The sequence below is a fragment of the Hyaena hyaena genome, unplaced genomic scaffold, assembly GCF_003009895.1.
Source record: "Hyaena hyaena isolate Hyena2069 unplaced genomic scaffold, ASM300989v1 scaffold_523, whole genome shotgun sequence".
Taxonomy (NCBI): Eukaryota; Metazoa; Chordata; class Mammalia; order Carnivora; family Hyaenidae; genus Hyaena; species Hyaena hyaena.
This window is the reverse complement of record NW_024081150.1, coordinates 1342306-1367908: the sequence shown is the minus strand read 5'-3', so window position 1 is coordinate 1367908 and position 25603 is coordinate 1342306. Positions and strand designations below refer to the sequence as shown.

Sequence of the window (25603 nt, the reverse complement as noted above, 5' to 3'; positions counted from 1 at the left end):
AACAAATCCAAATGAAATTATTTGCTTTCTCCAAGGCCAATTTTTAGAGTTGATGATTAGAGAATGACACAGTAATATGTTTCTATTCTCCATCTCAGTTCTCAAATTTACAAAAAAAAAAAAAAAAAATAGGCTTCCCCGTAAATAACAGGGAATCACTTCAAATACAATTTGGAATTGTTAGAAGTTGATGCTTGTACCATCAACACTACTATTTTTTTTAGGAAAGAATATGATACTACTGCTTTTTTAATTTACATTTTAAAATAACCTCCAGAAAGGTTTATGCCAACTGAAACTTTTTGTATTTTCATTGCAATGGACATTATAATTTCTAGAATATTCATCAATAACATACCATTATTTCATTTCCATTTCCGTATTTACTATTGAGATTGAATATTTTGCATTTATTTATTAATGAGCTATAATTCTTCTTTGTGAAATAGCCAGGTCTGTCTGTCTGTCTGTCTGTCTTTCTTCCTTCCTTCCTTCCTTCCTTCCTTCCTTCCTTCCTTTCTTTCTTTTTTTTAAATAGTTTATTGTCAAGTTGGTTTCCATATAACACCCAGTGCTCATCCAACAAGTGCCCTCCTCCATGCCCACCAACCCCCTTCTCCTCTCCTCCACCCCCATCAGCCCTCAGTTTGTTCTCCGCATTCAAGAGTCTCTCATGGTTTGCCTCCCTCCCTCTCCCCCACTATTTTTCCCCTTCTTCTCCCCCTTGGTCCTTCGTTCCTCTTAATCCTCCTATACGTGCAAACATATCTGTCCTTCTCTGTCTGACTTATTTCACTCAGCATAACACCCTAGAGTTCCATCCATGTTGCTACATATTGCCAGATTTCATTTTTTCTCATTGCCATGTAGTATTCCATTGTATAGATAAACCACATCTTCTTGATCCATTTGTCAGTTGATGGACACTTAGGCTCTTTCCATGTTTTGGCTATTGTACCATCAATCCTACTTATTTGATTCCAGACTTCTCATTTTTAAATGCTTACGTGAATGCTTTTTTTAAAGGAAAAACATCCCCAAAACACAAGGAAGGCAGATATTTTATTCTCATTTGATACACAAAGTCAGGAATAAATATAGCAATAAGTACATATCAAATATTCCCATTTGATATATAAATAAAGTCAGGAATAGCTGACCTGAGATGAGAATACAGTTTTCCAAGCTTTCTGTGTCCTTGGACACTTACAGCAGGCCATAATAACTGTACAATTGCATTAAATGTCATGAATGTAAAACATATGTGCTTACTGACTAGGAGATTTCATTCCATAACTGAGTTTTAAAACCTATTATGTGGAGTTGATTTTATTGGTTTCTCTGAAGAATAAAGCAATATAGGATATGGCTCCTGAATAAAGGAATGTTTGTATCCTTTTGAAGAGATAAGACATGCACATCATAAAAACTAAAGATAAACAAACAAACAAATAACTAAGTAACAAATAAATAACCAGTACCAGGGTCTTCTATTCAGTAGATGTGACTCTTTAGAGGACAAGAGTGGACACTATTCTGACTCAAAAATACTGTAGAGTTTTCAAAAAATATAGAAAATTGTATTGATATTAATCATGGGGGTTGAGTTATAAATGAGTCAGAAACAACTTCTTTACCTAGTGATATTTTACAATCCATTTTAATTATGGTCTTCCAATATTAATATTAACCAGAAGGAGGATTCGCACAATCTTTGTAAGTTTTGCAGAATTCTTTACCTGTGTCTTTCATCTTTTACTGAGCTCTCTGCATTATAAGACATTCATATTTGCTGCATCAACAGTCTCAACAAATGCCAAAAATATACAGATTGCACATATCAAGTAAGGCAGTGATTCCTGAACTTGTTTGAATACAGAAATCACCTGGGGTGCAGATTGCCAAGGTTACCATTTGCCTGTTATGTTATCTATTGCTGTGTAACAGTATCACCACAAACAACAGACATTGTTATCTCAGTGTTTCCATCAGTCGGGAATCCATGCACAGGATTTATAGGCAGCATAAACTTTATATTTTTAAATATGGCAGATATTTTTATTTTGAATGGCCTATTCAATCGTTGATCCTTGCAATATAAAAAAAAAGTCATTACTTGCCAAACTGAATACTATAACTAATAGATTGTGAATGTATAATAATCATTGCAAATTATATTTGGGAAACATGAGTGTTTAGAAGCAGAAGTATAGCATGTGGTCAATATAATAAACAAAGTTAAATTCATCTATTTACACAGCTTACATCTTGTTTTACACCTTGGACAAGAACATACCAATTGATGACTGGGTTATGGAAACAATCAGTGGTGATCGACTTACTCACCAAATCATGGATCTCAACCTTGACACTATGTATTACTTTCGAATTCAAGCACGAAATGCAAAAGGAGTGGGTCCCTTGTCTGATCCCATCCTCTTCAGGACTCTGAAAGGTTTGAATAATTTTCTCATACAGTATAGCCTCTCTTTCCTCGTGGGATTGTGGTAAAAAAGTTATGGAGTCTGTGTAAGGAACTGTCTTTGCCATCTCTATTGGCAACATGACTACAGTGGACATTCAAAATAATTTAAAATGTACATTTTTATGCTGAAATCCAGCAAGTCAAAGAAAGGTCTATTGTGTTATCACATTTTCTGACATCAGTACAAGGCAGGCATATTTAACTTGACTTTTTTTTTTCATTTACAGTCCTTTTGGAATTTTATATTGATTTCATGTGAATTGATTCTATTCAAAATATAATGAAAGTTTTTAGCCATTTTATAAAGGAAATAAAAATTAAAAAGCACTGAATTATGTGAATGTCATACTACTGCCAATTTTAAATGTTTTCTTTGAGGAACTATTGTCCCTATATATACAAAGAAAAGTTGATATGGCAAGACAGAAAATCTCAAACAAAATGAATGTGTTTATTTTAAGACCTAGGGTAGCAACAAGGAAAAAAAATCTTACAGTTTGATTACTAGAGGAAAACTCCCCATGCTTGTAAGAATAAAAATAGCTACTCAATTCAAGCCTAGTTATATGTTCACAAAGAAAGATGGTAAGGCCCAAGAACAGTGACTACATCGAAATAATCTTCATGTTAGTCCTTACTAATTTACAACAGTATTATTTTTTCTGGAACTTACATGGTTTCAAGAGCCTCTGTTATTCAGCAATTGAAACAAAATTGAATGTTTCATAGCTGATATTTAAAGATGTATATGTAGGCATTATGTGTGTTGTTCTAAAGACAGGTACTTGGCTTTTAAACCTGTGACCACATTATGTCTAGATATCTGGCCAAAAACTTGGTAATACATGATGGCAAACAACTGAAAAATTAGAAACATGAGGATGGTTGACATTTTCACCTGGTCGGATATTAAAAGAAGAATCTTAGAACAATTTTAAAGCCATTCAATTTCCCTAGGAAAGGTACCCTAATAAATAGTAGACTTTTGAATTCTGGTGAAGGAGCTAGCCATTCAAAGCCGGACTTGGTGGTAACAGCTAAATCTGAAAGTTTGCCAAGAATACACAAACAAGCATTCAGACTAAGCCTTAGTGACAGTTCTTAGCAACAGAGGAGAAGTTGGGGAGGGAGGCAGGAGGAAATGAGCTCATCGTCATCTCTCCGGGTTTTTAGGACTTCATGTCTAAATCAGGTTCCACTCCAAATGAGCAATTGAAAGGAAATTGGTTCTTCATTTTGTGGGAGCATGAAATGTAACTAGATACTGTTTCACAAATGCTTCGTCTTTATCTATAGACAAGTGCCAAATTAATTTCATGCTCACATCATGTGCCAACTAGAGATCTTAGGGAGGATTTAAGATGATTTAAGGCATCCAAATGTATTAAACAGCAGAGTGATGAGTTATCACAGGATATACAGACCCACACTGATAACCATCCTGTAGATTATTTAATGAACCCTGTATCTCATTTGGTACTGTTTACCTTAAGTGCCTTAAACTCATCTATGAAATGATGTTCAGAACTGAGAATAAATTCAGGAATTTGTTATAATTGTCCACAAGCATTATTTCTAATATCTTGATTGAACTGTTTAATATTGTCTATCCTCAATAAGGTCATGCTCAACTAATAGTCAATTAGATTTTAAAACAAATCTTGCTCACATAGTAAACTAAGTTTTAGATTGATTGCATTCTAAATTATTTAGAAATATTGATCTTGCCTATCTTTATCAATAATTGACATTGTACATGTATGTATTCTATATGTTACAATGGCAAATATTCTAAGTCAAACAAATTATTCATAATAGATTTACTTATAAATTACTCACTGGCCACAGTGAACCAAATCTATACTAAAGACATCAAATCATGCTCCTGCTCTCTGATTTAAGATTTTCAGTTTCCAAAGCTGCTTCAAAACATAAGGCCTCTATTCATCAGAATGTAACTTTGTTTGACAGCAAGAAAGACTCACATGTTGTCTTGAAGCTAAGAAAGCTCTCAGTAGTCTACTGGGTAACAGGCAAGTGTTTCATTGCAAATCATGCCCCAGGCAGGTGTCTACAAACCTCATTCTTTCATATGCAAGCTTTGCAATGACAGTAGCATTTACTATGAGAGACTAGAGTTTTGTCTTTGGTTTTAGCCACCATCAAGAGAGGTATAGGAAACTCAATCAATAATCACTGGTTAATGAAAAGGACACTTATAATTAAAAAGGGATTAAATTATAATACCCTTGTGTACATGCATGCATGTGGTATATCTGACTGTTTCTTTGGAATGTCAATTAAAAGAACTTTGAACTTGATTCTCTAACCACATAGGACTCTGCAATTATACTTCCCCAAATACTCTCCATTAAGATATCCATACACTTATAAGCCTTTGGAAGAGGTATAAGATGCATGTCAATTTCTATCACATGTGCTGTTCTGTCCAGTAAACCAAGCTTCTTCATGTTAGCCTGTCAAGCAATAGGAAGAGAGGATGCTTCTACCAAAACAGACCAAAGTGGGATTCTGTGGAGGGAAGGAGTCACCTTCTACACACAAAAAAGCAGAGTCTTTGGCAATGAAACAGCACTAAAGTATGGTCTGTTCTCTAGACATCCTTAATCATCATACTGAAATGAGCATCTTTCCCATCCAAGGATATAGAACTGAAAGTTCCATACCAGAATACAAAAAAAGTTTTAGTCTACAAATTATTTTTTACAAAATACATGATTTTCTTGACAAATGACAGGAGCAAATAAAAAGCCAAGACACAAATTATGATACTTTTATGCCATTATTTGTCTTTAATAAAAAGTAACTATTAGGATATATTTTATCCCTATTGGTAAATACTCTTTGGTTGATCATTTTTCTTGAGACATTCAAATTTCTCAAGTTATATCCAATCCAGATTACTAAAAGAGAAACAAATCCAGAAGATAAGAATAGGATGACATCATTGCCCATAACATATTTATTTGTCACTTGATAAAAATTTCCTTAGACTGTAGATAATGCATGTGTATAATTAAAGACAAAGGGGAGAAATGAAGAAAATGAAATGATATTGTTTTTTTCTTTTATTGATGTTATTCCAAACATATGTCCCCTAAATATGAGATGCTGATTAGGGTAGCTTCTCCAGTATATCTTGTTCTGGCTGCCAAGCTTTCAGGCTTTCTGGATTATTGGTCAAATATGATTCTGACATTTCCTTCCTCATTCTTACCAGAGACCTGGTGTGGTACTTCCTACAACATAGTGTCCTTTCTCAAAAACTACATTAGGATCTCAGTAAAAATCCCATTCCTGTCTATAAACTACAGATAATGCAGTTGCCTATCAAAAGTACTTTTCATCAACAATCTCCTAATACTATAATAAAATGTATCTTGAGAAGTTATTAGTCTTTAATGGCAAATGGGAGAGAATATTAAGAAAAAAATTAAGTTGTGATGATTAGACTAGGAAAGATAAGGTTAGAAAACCTGGTGAATTAAAACAATGTTTGTTAAATCTTGAGGAGCTACAATGACATTTATAAAACTTATTTAAACCTGGTAGAATCTTAATATAATGAGCACTCTAGTGTATACACCATTTTCCAAAGAGTCATTCAGCGTTCGAAGTCTACTACATATTAAGATACCTTTCCCAGTCTATCCTTATTTCATAGAATTTGTCTACATATTATTTTAAAATGAGAGAAATGAAATTATTTTAAAAGTGATAGAAATGTGTAACTAAGTTTAGAAATTTGTCCTATAAGGTGACATTCATGAACCCTGTTCATCTGAAAGGGGCTTTTAAATATTTCCATTCCATATATTTTTCTGAGCAATTATTTATGTTACCTTCACTTAGTAAAGGAAAGATCACCACTTCTAAGATATTTGCTTTAAGTTATTTTTCAAGCAACAATGATGGATTTGCTGGAGACTGCTACCCAGAATGAGAGAACTAGGGTGTTTAGGTTATAGGTTGCTTTCATGGGAACACTATAGGATTTCTCTCTGTGAGTTTAACTGCAACACATAAAGAAGCAAACAGCAAGTGTAGTAGCCTACACATCAAGTTTTAGTGCGGTTGAGCTCAATAAACCCAGAAGACTGGAAGCTCAAAGACACTCCAGTATAGGGAAATAATTCTAGTTGACAGAGACTGACAATGATCTACATTGGTCAAAATGTCACATCGCAATTTTATAAAAGCAATGATACCATGGATTTACCTCACACACAGTAATATTTTATTAACAGAAAAGAAGCCATCTTAAATAAATTAGAGATATCTTTAAATTTCAAAAAATAAGTCCTTTTCAAGAACATTATTCACAATGTGATTGAAGTTGTCAGCAGATAGGAGTTTTAAAGTCTAAAAGCTTATCAAATCATTTAGATTAAAACATATTTATTATATTCTTTTATTTTACCCCATCCACATGGGAATTAGTTAAGTTCTCTTGTTGAAAAAAAAATTGAAGACAAGAAAATAGCTTCTTTAGCTTATTTTAAATATATGGGTGATAAGTACTTGGTAATTGCATGCATTTTTTGTATGTATTGTATTTTAATTAAGCTTCCATGATGATCATTCTTGAGTTGAGGTGTAGAGGAATAAAACAAACAACATTTTTAAGAACACGCACAGCAAAATCAGTATTTTCATATTTTTTCCTCTGACTACTATTAAATAGAAATAATCACATCAACCATGGTTCCTTATCAACTTTATTTCAACATGGCTTTGGCCTTGATATGAAAACTTGTTAACAAAACTGTTGATTTGAAGTGTCAGCTTTCTTGCTAGGAAATGTCAATGTCTAATAATATTTCTTTCTCCCCCACAGTAGAACACCCTGACAAAATGGCTAATGACCAAGGTATGGTGGCTCAATCTGTCATCCTTTCTCTCCTTGAATCAATTCTATCTGTTAGGAATGTCAGTCATTATTTTGTATTCCTTTTATCACCTGGGCCATACACCTGATGAAGCAGACACTGGCGTGATAATTAATCTTGTTAATGAAGTTCTGTTTGGCTGAAGCTGCAGGTCTGTTGGGAAGATGTAAATTTTCTTGAGAGGAAATTGTTTTGTCTCTATTCTGAAGGACCAATTAAAATGTCAAGCTTCTTTGTATGAAATAAATTTTTAGTCTCTGTCTGCACTTCTGAATAATTCACATTAAGTATAATTAAGCTCAGCATAATTTTCAAGCTGCTCTTACACCCTTTCGTGAGCTATGGATTAAAGTTCTGTAGCTCTACAGAGAAAAATCGTAAATCATGTGTGCTTTTTCTCTACGGTGAGCTTCGTTTAATAAATAAAAACAAAGTTAGGACAACTTTCTTAGGGCATTACTATTGTTCATTTTGAAGTCAGAGAGCTTTGATTCCGTGAATCAGATGCTGGTTTGACTCAGAGTATTTTATTCTCCTTCCATCTTTTGCTAAAAGCTGATTCATGTAGAGAAACAGGCATGGTTCTTACACAAAGGAAAATGGAGATTAATAAGAGTTATCCATCAATTCCCACATAGATATGACTTTGCTATTACCATCATTTGCACACTGATAAATTAGGATTTCATTATTTTTACCCCAAAGATAATCAGTAAAATTCTAGAGGAGAACAAGAATAGTTTATGTGTTGTATTTTCTTCAGCATGTTATATTCTTTAAAGAAAGGGGAGTTTGGAAGTATTTGCAACTGGTTGTCAGTGATGTTAGTATTTGCTGGCTCAGCACCTACAGTTTGTGTATTTTGTCTCATGCTGTGGACGTCTACTATCAGTGGAACCTGCATGCAGGCATCAGGTCTCAGAAGGCACCATCTCATAAGATTGGAGGAAAACATTCTTTTCAACAAGAATGCTTTTTAACGTTTGAGTATTAAGCATCGGGATATTAACACTAACATAAGATTGTCTACATGGTAGTATTTTATATAATGATTCCATCTTCAGTTTTCTCTCTTCTGAGTCTTCACATCATGCCTCTGCTTCAGAGAACATGGCTAGGACTTGACACATGGAGTAATAAAAATGAATCAATATACAGAAATGTCTACCCAGAGTTAACATTTCCATTAATCACCTAAACTTACTTCTGCTTACTTCCACTTAAAATATTTTTGTAAGATCAATACCTACTAAATGGTGATATCTGTAAACTATTAATGATGAACACTGATCAGTTAGCATACATGTACTCCGGTGAATTAAATATTAGTGCTGGCCAGATCCAAATCTGGAATAATTGATTAGTAGAAGCGGTTTTTATTATTTCATTTATAAAATAATTAAAACAGCTCTGCATAGCCTTCTTAAATGCATTTGGAAATTCCACAGGCAGAAAATTCCTTTTTTCTTTTCTTTTTTTTTTCCTTCCCCCTCACCCACCACAGGCAGGTAATTCCCAATTTTTGAAAGTATATTTAGAAGAATAGAAAACACACCAAATATTTTAAAAATATTTTAATGTTTATATGAGAAAGAGAGAGAGAGAGCACAAGCATAAGTACAGAGAGAGAGGGAGATAGAATGCAAAGCAGACTCCAGGCTCTACGCTGTCAGCCCAGAGCCTGATGCAGCACTCAAACTCATGAGCCTAGCCATGAGATATGACCTAAGCCAAAGTTGGATGCTTAACCAACATCACTTGTAAAATTGAGAGAAACTGACAGCATATAATTTAGTGATTATACATAAGATCTTTACATTCTTACAAAAAAAGCATATAAAATTTACTGGCCATCAAAATTTCTCTGTAAACAAAGTCAGTCTTCTGAGTCAATGACCACCTAGAAGAAAAATAACCAAGCTTGAAGATTCTTCTAAGATTGATGAAAGTAAGAGGAAAAAGATGTTCTGAATGTTCCCCCTCTTGGCACAAAACAAATCAGTTGAATATGTTTTATTGTGCCTACTGTTAGACCTATTTGCTCCTTCCCATGGTGAAGTGATCCCAGTTACATCTATGACAGGAGCCGAATTTCTGTTGAGACGAAATTCAACACCTTGAGTCAGAGTTCATCTTGCAAACATGAATCCTATATAGAAAAGCATGGGATCAAATGAGAATAAGAAAAGTTTTGATTTAATTTAATGAATTATCTTTGCAGACTTTTGTCAAAATTACTTTTTCTTGGAATATAATGTATGCCTTGCAGTGCATAAACATGAGAACAAAAATTCAGTTATTTACTTGAATCAGTTGTGATTTGAGGAAAATATTTTCTTCTGAGTAATAGCAGTAGTAGTTTGAAAATGATAGACAATTTACATGGAACTCTTTTTTTCTCTTCATGTAGTTATAAAATGATTATATCTAGCATTTTCTTATCCCTCTAATCTCAGCCTACTCTGTAATTCCCCATTTTTGCAGCCCCTTATCTCTTATTACATATCCTAATTTTTTTCTCTAGTCTCTTCCAGGCACAAGTGGCCAATAAGTTTGAAGATAATCATGAGATTTTACAGATTAACCACAGAGTTTAATTTTTAGGAAGGTCAGGTAGGATTGGGAAATTGTATGGGCTCTGTGAAGTGAGTGCAGAGGGCATATAAAAGCTGTGATTTATTTTTTCCTTTTTTATATTTCATATTTTGATAAGAACCCTGTGAATGTGTGTGTGTGTGTGTGTGTGTGTGTGTGTGTGTGTGTGTGTGTGTGTACGTGTGTGATGGTAAAATGAATTCTCGTTTAGCTCTATCACCAATCACTGTTCTGAGAATTCCCATTTAATTCTTCTCTGCAGTATGGTGAGATACAACTATTATTCCCACCATGGCAATGAAGAAACTGAAGCTCAGAGAGTTTAAGTGCTCACCCATAGACACACAGCTAGTAAGAAGCAAGGCCATTATTCAAATCCTGTTCTTAACCACAGAGTATGTTCATCCCACATTTGTATACATACACAACCCTATACCCTGTGTCCAACATATGTCCATAAGGTTGCTGTATCTAAAGTTTGTGTATGGATATCTTGCCAGTATCAGCTTCCCTTTCCCCATCTCTGTGAATAGACCAAAGAACAAAACACAAAGCAGCTTTCAGTCTGGGGTCATCTTGTTAGTGGGATGTCACAGCACTAACTATGTGATCCTGATAGTCCTTTATCTCAGGAAACACAGGGATGGTGCTAATTCAACTGTCTTAGTCAACTCAGGCTGCTAAAACCAAATGCCACACACTGGGTGGATTAAACAACTGTTCCACGCACTTCTGGAGGCTGGAAGTCCCAGATCAAGGTCCAGCAGGTTGATTTCTGGTGGGAGCTCTCTTCCCAGTTCTCAGACAGGTGTCTGCTTACCATGTCCTCACAGGGCAGGGGAAGGGCCAGCTCTCTCCTATCTCTTCCCATCAGAACAACAACACCCTACCCTTGTGACCTCATTTAGCCTTAGTTGCTTTGAAAGAGGTTCACACTGAATGTTAGGAATTCAGCATATGAATCTGGGGGGCTGGGGTGGGGGGCACAATGCACTTCACAGCATCCACTTTCAAAAAGAAAGCTGTTCTTTCACTCCCACTAATTATCTCCCCAGTTTTTCAGAGGAAGAGACAGAAGGCAGTTGTGGGCAGTATTGGACCCCAACACATTTCTCTCTGTCTCCCAGAGTATAGCCTCTCCACTGTAGGCTGTTGCTCTGTGTATGGAAAATTTGGCTCTTTGATTTTCTATAAAGAGCTTAAACCATTTAGAGCTTCTCATGGTAAACTTATAAAAGCCTCTGCTTGGGGTTGCAATGGAGGATAGCTGTAACTATAAATTACGACCAATTCTCAGAAGTGATTATCAGATCAGACCTCTAATCTTAAAGGGCTGTTTTTACATCCTCACATTCTGTTTAACCCCCAAATATTGTTCTCCACTTTGAGGTGTCTATGTGTAAAAAGTGGTAACCCTTAGCATCATGACTACAAATGTTTACAAGGTCATGTGTGTTTCCACATCTGCTCATTGGCGCACTTTGAGTAGGTGCTAGGGCCATGTCACAGTACCTTAAAGAGGGTGGGAATTTTTATGAAATGATCTGTGTCATGGTTGAGGTGAATCGGGAAGAAAATGCTTGCTTTGAGCACTCTCCAGTGTCTTTTCACTCTCCATTGCCTGCAGAGGGATGATCTCAAACACCAGGTCTACAAAGGAGGTGGAAACTCCACAGCCAGTTTATAGATCCAGATGCAGGTGGCCTGCTGAGAACTGCCCTTCCACCAGGAGGGAGAGTTATTCTCCTCTGAATCGTGGTAATGGCTAATAAAGCTCCGGCCTTCCCATCAGCACTGTGTGTGCTCCAAGAGTCTGGAATGGGATCAGACACCTCAGTTTCTAGTACCATCTTGCCACTATGACCTCCTGTGTGACTTTGGGCATGTGACTGTCATGTCTCAGCATCCTCACCTGTGAAATGATGACTTTAGCCCAAATTATCTTTTGTTTTCTTTCAAGATTTCAGATGATTGGACTTTAAGATTAGTATTGGTATAAAATACTCAGGTATAGCATCTTTTCACAGTGTAGTGAAATTCATATTTAGAAGAATGATTGATACCAGTAGGTATCTGTGCACCGTCCATGTGCTGTCATATATGATCCTCGTAACATCCTTCCAGATGTAGAAAATGAGACACAGAGATGCTAAAACTTGCCATAAAATACTCACAGCAGGTAAGTGGTTAGGTTGAGATATATATCCAGGTTAAATAAATCTAGAGTCTCTGCTCTTAACCACTGTATAATTTCTGGAAATGCAGTGAGTTAATTGGTTCTCACTTTGTTATCCAGAGGGTGAAGCCTAAATGGCATCGCCATACGTTCACCTAGTTGAAAGTTCTTTGTCTTTTCCTCAGTAGGGTATTCAGGCAAGTACTTAACACCACACCTGCCATTTTACACCTCAGTGGATTTAATCTCATGAATTAAACAGAACGTTAATTGTTTCCAATTCCAAGGAAATAGGGTTTTCAAGGCAGTCTAGTCAAGCTTGGAATTTAGTTAATGTAATCCAGACTTTGCAGGGTTTGGATTACAGCAGCCAGGGTGCTGTTTAAAAAAATTGAAACCTTTAGCTTTTTGATGGGAGCTGTTTAATTGAAAATTAAAACCTCTTTTTACTCTATTGTTGTGTGCAGTTTCAACTATTTTATTATTCAGTTGCTTGCTACATTCCCTTGAAAGAACTATTCTCACCTGTGCTTTTCTCAGGTCCACATTTTTCAATTCTAGAAATTATGATCATGGTGAAAAGTAGGGGTGAGAAATGAGTAGTGTGCTTTTGATAAAGTGTTGAGGTGCTTCTCATGTTCCCAGCAAGCAGTCAAGTAGCTGCCTAAATCAACCTCTCAAGAGCTTTTATGTTTCAATAGGTAACTCCAAAAAAAAAACACATACTCAGGACTCTTAAGAATTGATATGATTCATGGCATAATTCTAAGTTTCTCAGACCCAAAAGATAGACATTTTCGTTAACAAGCCCTCAAAACGATTTCTTAAACAAGTTCTTCTTGTAAGACTCACTCCACTATTGAATATCCTTCTTTGCTGTAGACATTAGCCAAATACCAGGTTCCTGGCTTTATTTTCTGCCCACTTCTGTTAGTCCTGGACTCTGCCTCCTCAATTCTCTTTCCATAACTCAGATGGTTCACTGATGCTTATGGAATAAAGTCAGTTATTTCACATTCATACCCTGACTACCTAACACCAACCACCTTTTTCTAGCTTCAAGGCTAGTATATCCCTCCACATCCACCATAGCCTATTAGCAAAAATGCACAAATCACTCTGGGAAAGGTGCTTTTTTCCAACTCCATGTTCTAACTGGTACCATCCTCTTAGCTTTAGCAGAACTTTCTTCTTTCTCTACCAAGTCAGGTCCTCATCTTTTAAGACTCCCATTTCAATTCTGCTTTTTTTCCAAGAAGGTATTCTCACCTTTCTAGGCTTTGGTTCTTCTGTATGTCCATAACACCCAAACCTATCCCTTGCCCTGCTCTTCATTTCTTATAGTTTGCTATTTGTATTCCCATCCTCTGGGCCAGGTTGTAAACTCCTTGATGGCAGAAGACTGGTCTGATTGACACTGTCATCCCCACCTCCCAGTCTCTAATTGAGAATCTATCATGTTAGAGTTGCCCAATAAGTGTTGAACTGACTTATGACACACATCTTCAGAGAAATGGTCACAGAATAATATGGAAAGAAAGACTTTACTATCTAATAAAAAGTATAGTTTGGAGACCCAAATAATGCTCAAGGCTGTGGATACTTAATGTATGTTACTGATCTTGGGGAAGATGCAAACAATGTGAAAATATTTTTCCAATAAGACAAAAGTATCTTCAATATTCATCTGTTAAGTTAAAGCTAAACGGGAAAGCAACACATTCTCTCTGATTCAGGAAATGGTGGTTACATTTATAGATGATTCTGACCTCCTATGTCCTTGTATTGACCTCTATCCTTCCTGTCATTTCTTGTTAGCAGAAAATTTATTTTTCTTGCATTTCCCCTGCTGCTTGTAATTCTGAGTATAGAAAGGAGAAAAATAAAAACTAATGGGTGTTGAAGAGTTTTTGAATTTTCAAACTTGCAGTATGAAAGGGACTGGACTCACTTTTGACAGCTTGCTGGTAACTATGTACCTAGCACTGTGCTGGATGTGGTGAACCATAAGAAAGAAGTACAATTTCATGGGTCGGTTTTCGAGAAGCATGCAATATGGTTAGGAACAGTATGTAAATACTCCCAGCCAAGCATGAAAAATATAAATGTGAAATCAAGAGGTATGTGGATGCTCAGTCTGTCAAGCATCTGACTTCAGCTCAAGTCACGATCTCATGGTTTGTGAGTTCAAGCCCAGCAACTGGCTCTGTGCTGACAACTCAGAGCCTGGAGACTGCTTCAGATTCTTTATGTGTCTCTCTCTGAACCCCCCCTCCCCAAAAATAAACATTAAAAAAAGTGGTACCATCTTGTATGTATATCATATAACAGGGTTTCAAATGGGAAATCACTGTCTATAGTAGCAGAAAAGACTCCTTACACCCGACTGGACTTTTAATAAGTAGAACTTGATGTGACACAAATGACTGCAGAGGGAAGGATTACTTGAACCTTTTTGTAGACAAATCCTAGAATGGGAAAATCAGGATGCCAAGAAGCTGTTCAAAGAATGAGGGTTGCAAGCCACATTCAGGGGACAGTAAGGGAACCACTATGCAGAATAGTGCACAATGGGGGAGGAGAGAGAAAGAGTTTTTGCTCCTTCTCTCCACTCTCACACAGTAGTTCTCTGGCTTTCTTACTTTTCAACACACCAAGTATCTGCCGTATCCACTGCCCACTGAAGATCACATGCTTGCTTAGATCCAGAACCCTGCAAACCCCACTCACTTTTGCCTGCTGATGCCAATTATTTCTTGCTTGGGGAGAGGGGTGTGAGAGCATGGGACAGAGGAGGAAAGGAAGACATGGAATCGGAATAGGAATAGAGCCTAAGTATCCCTCACCTTTGAAGCATTTTCTTAGCTTTATTTGTCCATTTCTGCTATGCCTTTTCTGAACTGTCACCTTTACTAGTCCCAATGCTCAACATGGTTACAAACTGAACTATTTCCTTTGTCTTCCAAAGTCTGTGATGTTCTGTATGTCCTATTGAAAATGGCGCTACCACCTCAAGTCACACTCCCACATCTAAACTTTCACACTCACACACCAGGATCTACTCTGAGAGATGCTCTAATTTCTGTCCAACTCACTCCCCTATCCTTTTTTTATTAACTCACCTGCTAATGGTAAAATAATCATCATCAGAGTCAAACCTATTCAGCTTCTTAAAATGAGTATATTAGTTAGTCTTTCTGAACCACGGTTTACTCACCTATAAAATAGAGCTGATAATGTCTGCCTCGTGGATTCATAATTAACATTATTCTCATGCTACTTATTACAACAGTCTCTTATCATTTGTTCTTCAACCTCAGCCACAATACTCTGTCTAAAATACATATTTAATTAAGTCACTTTTCTGCATAAAATATATGTAATAAAATATCTGTAATGGACCTTTGTCTTCTGCAAGAGAAATTCTAGAGTTGTTGGAAGAACATATAGAGAGTTTAATTATTTCATGTCTGCCTGTCTTTCTAAGCTTACCCACCTCACTCTATTTTACCTGATCTACTCATCTTTTAAAAATTCTCAACACAGATGTCACCCTGAAAAGATTTCCATCATTTTACTAGGCATAGTCAGTCATCCTATTTTCCCATTGTGGTACCTACTAATAATACTCTTAAAACTTTTGAATATACATGGAAGTTTGTAATAGACCCTTAACATTTTTCCCATCGCTAACTTATGAGCCTTTGCAGTAGTCATTTTATATACCTAATACTTACAGTAGTGGGTCCATTCAATACATTTGTTGACCAGATGGGTGGAACATGGGCTGATACATGAATGAAAAACTGTTGTGCCCCAACAATGTCATCATTTATATATACTTGCATTGCAGCCAGTGTGATACTTATGTTCTAGTGTTTTTATACTGTAGTTGCAATTTGCCAACATACTGTCAGTTGCAGAAGAAAGAGTTTCTATGCTCTTTTGTTACTTCTTCTCTTGCTGCTTGGTAACTTTCACTCAGACACAAACATATCTCACACTGCCTTTGGGCTAAGTTTGTGGATCATCTAGGTAGGAGAGACTTTCATGATCATTCAGTAGCTTTTAACAGCTCCTCCTTTATAATCCACAAAAAAATCTTCCTCATTCTCCATGTTTTAGTCTGGCAAATGAACTAGCTCTTGGGAAGATCTATTCATCCAGAAGACTGCCCATATTTAGAGAAACAGAAGATTTTTTAGATTTTAATAAAGACAAGGCTGCATCTAAAAGTGATGTCTTAGACCCATATACTGGCCATTAATGACGATATAGTATAGGCAAGAATGCATACAAGGCTATTCTGGTGAGAGGAGAAAATCCCATAATCACCATATTATTAATATATATGTATATATTTTTTTCTTCTCATTGGCTGACGTATCATCATGTTCATAAATCCAGATACCAGTTAGTCTAGCATAGGGCTGCTTTACTCTTGTGCTTGCAAAAGAAAAAGAATGGAATGTTTGTAATTATTTTTTTCTTCCTTAGAACATCTGTCAGGCAACTCTTCACCAAACTGCAAAAGGACTATACATATGCCTCAGGAAGTCAGGACCCAAAATCAAACAGAGATGTCAACCAAGAGCCAGAAATTAGGGGTTCATTTATTTAAGTTGTTCATGTCTATGATGACTATAATTCCTATTTTGTCCAGGAGTGTCCTGATTAATACCCAGATCTGGGAAAAATTGATAATAGCACCCTCTTTCTTTCTTAAAGTGTCCTGATTTTCATTACTATATGGTCACCCAATTCATAACATTTGTATGTGAAACTTAATCTTAGATTTTAGATTCATTTCTAATGATTATTTTAAAATGATTTTGCATTTCGTTGTAGTCTACTCTGTTCATATTTTATTGCATAAGATCAGAAATTGGAACTCAAAAAAAAAGTGCTTCTCCTAGTCAAGGAAAAGATGGACAATTGCATATTTGGTTCTCTTGTGCTGTGTCTGACTCAGAATAGATCATCAAATACATGCCCATTGCCACAAATTACTGCTCTCAGACTTGCTACAGCTGATAAATATAAGGAGATGTTTGGAAGGAAGGAAGGCAAGAAGGATTTGTTGAGGAGCAAGTCTCAATATGTGGCAGGCATTATTAGCTTCTGTTACATTTGAAATAGTAACAATTCAATCAATAAGCTGTCTTTCATGATTACTTGCAAACAGTGTGTTGATTAATTATTTTCCATTAATATATTTTTGAAATATCCTAGGCATGAGTTATGATTTCGCTTCCTGGTTTTTAGATACCCTGATGCCTTTGTTCAAAGTCAGTAGTATTATCAACTGCATGATAAATTGATCTCTTAGACATTTTTCCAGCCTCTAAAAAATCATCTGCTTCAAAATAGATTTCCATATGATCTGTGTTTTGGACTGTAGCACTGTATTCAGGTGTCATTAATAGATATCCTTTATCCTCTGGTATACAAGACACAAAATCAATTCAATTTCCATCATTATCACCAGAATTATTTTCAGAAAGCCAATTCTAAGATCAAGAAGATACCTGAGTGCTCTGCATCTTCGGGAGGTTGTGTAATAAGCTTTTGTTAAATGACCAATCTGTTCATTCGATTTAGATTATGGGTCATATGTTTTTCTTCAGATTGATTGTGTGGGTACCATTCTGGAGGACCCTCTGTTATCCTCACTCAGGGAAGATAGATTAAAGAATAGATCAGAACCACCACATCCAGTTTTCCCTATGTCCTCTGCAGATTAATTTTCCATTAACTCCTCCCAAAACTTGTAAACATCTACTCTGAAAAAAACAGACTCTAAAAATCCTAATTGAATTAATCTTTGGTAGGGGCTGAGAAAAATATTTTATCATGGGAAATATCTTCCATCTATCCATGTCTGCTAAAAGTAGGGACTTAATGTGAGAACATTAATGTTTCATCTTGCTTGCATGCACACACACACACACACACACAGACACTACAATAAAAATATAAAAGTAATATTTTAAGTGCTATGTAAGAACAAGAACATAGAAAATAACTTGTATAATAATAAGTTAACTTTTTCACATTAATAATACATCACTGAGCATTCTAAGTTACATTAGTCACTCATCAGGCATTGAGAACACAGTCTATATGTCACTTTAGTAAGCACCAAGATGTGTAACCATAAGCACACTTCCTACAGGAAGTCATATTGCCTCTACACACTTTCCCCCTCAATCCAGAGAGCAAACGACAAGAAAATAATGAAGACTTTAACTTTCATGCAAGGAAACATATGTTTCTTGCAAAAGAGAGAGAGTGAGAAAGAAAGAGAGAGAGAGAAATATCCTTTAAATAAAATATAGAAGTTTACTCTTGGGGTGCCTGGGTGGCTCAATCAGCTGAGCATTTGACTTCGGCTCAGGTCATGATCTTGTGGTTCATAAGTTTGAGCCATGCATCTAGCTCTGTACTAACAGCTCAGAACCTGGGGACTGCTTCAGAGTCTGGGTCTCCCTCTCTCTCTGCCTCTCCCCTGCTTACATACACACTCTCTCTCTTTCTCTGTCTCTGTCAAAAATAAATAAACATTAAAATATATAAAAGTTTAATCTTTAAATGACTTTATAGCTCATCATATTGTGAAAATGCAAATCAAAGGGAGGAATAAGAAATTTCTGGCATGGACCTATCTAATAGCTACCTAAATAAAATAAATTTTAAAATATATAAATAATTTTGAATAATTCTAAAATAGTCATACACTTCCTCTCTTTAAAGTTAACCATGAGCTCATTTCTTTTGTTTTATTGTTCTTTCTGAAAGCACCATTTCTTGGTTTCAAAACCTAAGGAAAAATAGAACATTTGTTATAATTATCAAAAATTTTGAAGAAGTAATTTTTGGATGCAATTATCTGGATAAAATGCCTACTTGGTTAAATGGTATATAAATTCACTACTGCTCAGCATCTCAATTCCTTTTCTCCCCCTCATTTCTATTACAAAGAAAATATGGGTACAGAGTCACACAAGAATTCTTTAGATTCTGTAGAATTTAATATTTCCTTCATTTGAATACAAAAAGCTAATATATGTTGAAATTTATTAACATTATTTCTACAAATGTTATATTTAAATTTCATGTATTTATTTACTTATTTGAAATTTTTAATTTTGAGAAATGTTAGCGATTTAGTGCAGTATGAAAAAATATTCAGGACTTTTATGATAAATATAACTACAGAACACATAAGACTAAAAATAACACATTATTTTCATTTGCATATAGTTCTTTTAATAATATTAAACAAATAAAAAAAACATTATTAATTAAACCTAGTACCATTTTATAGTAAAAGATGGGGTAATTTATTCTTAAATCTTTAAATCCAGTAAAAATTAAAAACCACCTGCCGTTAGTTTTTAGATACTATCTAGGATCTGAATACAGTGAACCAACTTGATCTGTCATGGCCAGATCCTTACCTAATACATATTTTTATATTACCATATCCTCAAGGATCTAGGACTGTGTCTTACATTTAGTAGGCCTCTAATAAATTCTGAGCAAACTGTTACCAGTTTTATGCTCTGTTAATAAAACTAAGACCTCTGGGATCAGACAGTAATTTATACTTTTGCGTCAACTGACTTTCCATCTTGCAGAATCCCGTTCATCTGTTCTGTTTCCCTAGATCAGTTCCTATTATATTAGCAAAGTTAATAAACACATTTAATATTTGATCCACATCAAAGAGCCCTTAAAAATGCTTTGACGTGCAAGCAATAGCACTCAGAGTCCTCTTTGGTCTTCAGTGTCCTCTCATTTGACAACTTTGTGGTTCTTGCCTTAAAGCAGTGGGAGAATATTTTGTTTTAGATTATTATTTATCCATAAAGGAAAGCTTTCTGGAAGTTGAAAGACATATTTTAGAATGTAGAAACATACCCACACACAAAGCTAAAATTTGATTTTCATGTCTTTATATTTTTTTAAGTTGTATACTTTTTTTTTAATTTCTGAAAGAGAGAGAGACAGTGTGAGCAGGGGAGGGTCAGAGAGAGAGAGGGAGATACAGAATCTGAAACAGGCTCCAGGCTCTGACCTAGCTGTCAGCACCGAGCCTGACACCGGGCTCGAACCCACAAACTGTGAGATCATGACCTGAGCTGAAGTCGAACACTTAACTGACTGAGCCACCCAGGCGCCCCAATTCTCACATCTTTAGATGAAGAAATCCCCGGACTTACCAGTATCCCAGAAATGCATTTTGTGTTTCCTTAGTGAAGCGGTTCCAAGACTCTAAATTACCATAAATCCAATCTTGCTTGTTGATGATATCAAGTTCCTTTAAAGTACTTTCTGTTGGGTTTGTTAAGAGTTACTTAATTTTCTTTTCTGGTATCAATCTAATTATAACCAACAAAAAGTTAAGCAATGTCAATATACTAGATTGTGTGGATAGAATGCTCAAGTTTTAAGCTGCCCTCTCTTATTTCGAAAGCAGGTCCAGAATTCCTTTAACTGACATGGAGCCTAACCATTAGGACATCTGATTTTCTCCTACCTATTGAAATTCACAATGTAATCAATAGCTTCACTAAATCCAAGAAGTGCTATACCCATAGAGCTTTGTGTCTGAGTAATATATGGATGTGCTTGTGGGCTTGTTTTTGCATCTTCCCACAAACTAGCTGGGAGGCTGAGAAACTTCATTAAAAAGACATTTGTCAGGATGCTAAAGGAAAAAGAAAATCCTCCACAGACTATTTACCTAATTTCCAGCCAGTACAGGATTACTCCCACCAGGAATCATTTATTGCTTTACTGGCCTAAGTGATGGGACTGTTAGCATCTCTTTTGGCTGATTGCTTTGCAATCTAGTTGCTTTCAGATGTGAGAAAAGCTATCTTAATATTCATACAGAACTTCCGTCTCACTTCATTTCTTCCAACATTGATCTTACAATGTCCCATGGGCAAAGTTTATCCTCTACTTATTGAAACCCCAAATGTGTCATTCACACAAGCAAGGTGTTTGGGGAAAGGCTTGTGAACATTTTAGTCAGCCAACCAAAATGTTCAATGGCTGCTTATTTCATTTGCTTCTCTCCTGCCTACTCTTACAGGAGAACACAGTCACTGGTCAGCAGATTTTATATTTACCAACTTATGCTGAAAACAGAATATGATGTGATTGGATTAATTTATGCATTGTTTGTTGGAAGCTTGACATCCTAACTTCAGTTCCAACTTGATATGAAAAAAATTTTTAAAATTCTGAATGTATAGTCTGTTAACAAGATTTGGGTTGTTTGCTCACAAATGTTTTGCAAATAAAATGATGGGATCTTGGGAAAGCTTTAGCAAGATGATTGTCTAGGATGCCAAAGAATGTCACAAGAGCAGGACTTGAAAGAAGAGAAATAAACTCTAAGCAATGTGAGAAAACATCCTATGTTATTGTAGCCAACTACCTCAGTTGGCTTCCTCTAAATCACCCACTGATTATAACTGCTTTCAGAAATAACTCTCTGAAGTGAATAAATGGAATATTAGCTGTATTCTCCTATGTGCTCACATATCAATTTAACTCCCGAATGTCTTCCTATAAATTGTCTACCTAATAGACATTCGAGAATTCAAAACCTATAAAAACTAATTACAGTCCTACAAATGTACCAATAGACAAAGGTATTACCTGTGGTGAAATATCATTCATGAAATTCAGATGATAGCACAATTCTGATTATTTCAATTCTCTTCACTACTGCTTTTACAACTGTTGCACCCCTACTGGAAAGCAGTGTTTGCAATAATGTGATGTTAAAGAAGCCTTCTTTCTACCTTGCTGTGTTTCTAAGAAAAAATCAGAATAGGAATATGTGTTGTGTCATCACCCCATTCTTTACCCTCTTTCTAGTATCTCGTTCCCAGACACCTGTCTTGCACAAACCACAAGGACTACTCAAAACCCAGTTATAAGACAAAACACTCAGTCCCCTTGCAGAGTAACAATGATAATTTGCCACAAAGTCAAGTCAGATGGATGGACCTCTTGAACCATGAAAGAGGTGGGGTCTGCCTCTCTAGGAGCCATGACCAGCAAGCACCCTTTCTGTTCTGAGATGTTACATTGAGACTCAAACCACTGCTATACCTTCTGGAGACACTTTTACAAGAAGATTGGAAGAAAAAAAGAAAGAAAAGGGGGAACAACTTTTCAGAGAATAATTGAATTTAGCTTGTAATAAAGAGTCTATTTTCATGACAGATTTTTCTGACCCATAGAAAATAACATTTTCTCACAAAGTATAATGGTATTAATAGTGTCAGACTTTCTTTGAAGTAGCCAAAATACCTTGTTCAATTGTTTGGGTGTTTTAAAATATTCATTTTTGTCTGTTTCATTATGTTTTCATGCTGTCTATCCACTAACATGCTTGTGTTTTCCCAATAAATAGGTCGTCATGGAGATGGAGGTTATTGGCCAGTTGATACTAATTTGATTGACAGAAGCACTCTCAATGGTAAGACTATCAATTAGATTCTATTGGATTAGTTATATTAATTAACTGTTTAATTCTAGAGCGGCTGAGGCAATTTTTTTACTTACTGAAAGTGTTATGAATCCCATAGGGTTTTAGTGGGGACAATAGAAGTATCCATTCTACCAGGAGATAATGTCAGTGAGAGTTGAATTCACAAAACAGTCAATTGAAAAATTCAAACATGGAAAACTTTATAAAGCATTCAGGGCTATTAATAATATAATATCTAGATTTTAAAGTGTTATATGTATTTCAAATATTTCCAGGAGTACCTGGGTGGCTCAGTCGGTTGAGTGTCTGACTTTGCCTGAGATTATGATCTCACGAAACATGAGTTTGAGCCCCACATCAGGCTTGCTGCTGTCAGCACAGAGCCTGCTTTAGATCCTCTGTCCCCATCTCTCCTGTCCTCTCCCATTCTCTCTCCCTCTCACATTAAAAAAATAAAGTAATAAAATGTCTTCAAAAACTTAATATTATTAGAAAAAGATGATCTCTAAGGAAGATTGAACTGAAACCCACTCAGTTTCCTAAACTGAAGTCACTAGGACTTTCTCTTTGGAGAATTTACTCTTCAGAATCTTCTAGCAACTTACTGCTAATTTTTCTTCACACTCTAAAAATTAAACATTTATTTTTGCTCATCCTAATGGACCATTCACATATTTGAGGTTTGGCCAGACAGAAAAAGTATCTAGAACTACACAGAAGAAGCTGTTGGTGTTGGTGTTGGAGTTGTCTTCTAGGATCTTGTCCTCAGTTTTGCTGAAATAGAAACTTTGGGGGAATGGATTAATATTAGACAAACTTCTAAGGGACTGATGTATATATTATAAGTTCCTTTCATAGGTTTTTAAAAATGTGTTTAGTTTCTGTTGTTTGGTTTTCTTTGCTAAGAATATAGTTCACATATTCAAAATACAAATATGAAAACTTGTGTACTCATCAGCAAGGTTAAGATATAAAATATTCAACATATAATTGAAATCTTTTATATGCTCTGCCTTATCACATGCTTCTCTACCATTTCCTCCATTCCTCATTGATGGAACCACTCTCCCAAATATGGTTTTTACTGTATAGATACATACCCCTAAACATTATAAAATTATTCTACATGTTTATCACTTTATAAAAATGGTATCATATGATATGTACCTTGTTGCACCTTGCATTCATCTTTAATTATTGGTTTTTTGTTTATTTTTTAATAGTTTATTGTCAAGTTGGTTTCCATATAACACCCAGTGTGCATCCCAACAAGTGCCCTCTATGCCCGTTATAACTCTAATCTTCTCCCCACCGTTAGCCCTCATTTTGTTGTCAGCCTTCAAGAGTCTCTCATGGTTTGCCTCCCTCCCTCTCCCAAATATTTTTCACCTTCTCCTCCCCCATGGAGCTCCGATAAGTTCCTCCTAATCCTCTTATACATGCAAACACGTGGTATCCGTCCCTTTCTGCCTAACTTATTTTGCTCAGCATAACACCCTCAAGGTCCATCCATGTTGCTACACATGGCCAGATTTCATTCTTTCTCATTGCCATGTAGTATTCCATGGTATAGATAAACCACATCTTCTTGATCCTTCGTCCGTTGATGGACACTTAGGCTCTTTCCATGTTTTGGTTACTGTTGAGAGTGCTGCTGTGAACATTGGGGTTCATGTGCCCCTATGCTTCAGCACTCCTGTATCCCTTAGGGAAATTCCTAGCAGTGCTATTGCTAGGTCATAGGGGAGTTCTATTGTTAATTTTCTGAGGAACCTCCACAGTTTTCCAGAGGGGCTGCACCAGTTTACATTCCCACCAGCAGTGTAGGAGGGTGCCCGTTTCTCCACATCCTCGCCAGCATCTAGAGTTCTCTGATTTGCTCATTTTAGCCACTCTGACTGGCGTGAGGTGGCATCTCAGTGTGGTTTTGATTTGTATTTCCCTGATGAGGAGGGATGCTGAGCATCGTTTCATGTGTCTGTTGGCCATCTGGATGTCCTCTTTGGAGAAGTGTCTGTTCATATCTTCTGCCCATTTCTTCACTGGATTATTAGTTGTTCAGGTGTGGAGTTTGGTGAGTTCCTTATAGGTTTTGGATACTAGCCCTTTATCTGATATGTTGTTTGCAACTATCTTTTCCTATTCCATCAATTACCAATTCGTTTTATGAATTGTTTGCTGTGCAGAAGCTTTTTATCTTGATGAGGTCCCAATAGTTCATTTTTGCTCTTGATTCCCTTGCCTTTGGGGATGTGTCAAGTAAGAAATTGCTGTGCTTGAGGTCAAGGAGGTTGTTTTCTGCTTTCTCCTCTAGGATTTTGATGGTTCCTTTCTCACATTCAGGTCCTTTATCCATTTTGAGTTTATTTTTGTGTATGGTGTGAGAAAATGATCTTGTTTCATTCTTCTGCATGTCGCTGTCCAGTTCTCCCAGCACCATCTGTTAAAGAGGCTGTCTTTTTCCATTGAATACTCTTTCCTGCTTTGTCAAAGATTAGTTGGCCATACATTTTTGGGTCCAATTCTGAGTTCTCTATTCTATTCCACTGGTCTATGTGTCTGTTTTTGTGCCAATACTATACTGTCTTGATGATGACAGCTTTGTAGTAGAGGCTAAAGTCTGGGATAGTGATGCCTCCCATTTTGGTTTTCTTCTTCAATATTACTTTGACTATTCGGGGTCTTTTGTGGTTCCATACAAATTTTAGGATAGTTTGTTCTAGTTTTGAGAAGTATGCTGGTGCAGTGTTGGTTGGGATTGCATTGAACGTGTAGATTGCTTTCGGTAGTAATGATTTTAACAATATTTATTCTTCCAATCCATGAGCATGGAATGTTTTTCCATTTTTTGTGTCTTCTTCAATTTCCTTCATAAGTTTTCTATAGTTTTCACCATACAGATCTCTTATATCCTTGATTAG

General features: G+C 36.0%; 1 protein-coding gene across 1 annotated transcript in view; it reads left to right on the top strand.

Moving 5' to 3' along the window:
• DCC (DCC netrin 1 receptor) overlaps positions 1-25603 on the top strand; it is a gene marked incomplete at its 5' end in the record, with an annotated part of 141654 nt that overhangs the window by 20865 nt on the left and 95186 nt on the right. The window contains 3 exons of the mRNA XM_039255249.1: positions 2261-2455; positions 7344-7376; positions 22605-22670. Of these exons, the coding sequence (XP_039111180.1) occupies positions 2261-2455; positions 7344-7376; positions 22605-22670 (294 nt within the window). The remainder of the gene's footprint in view (positions 1-2260; positions 2456-7343; positions 7377-22604; positions 22671-25603) is intronic.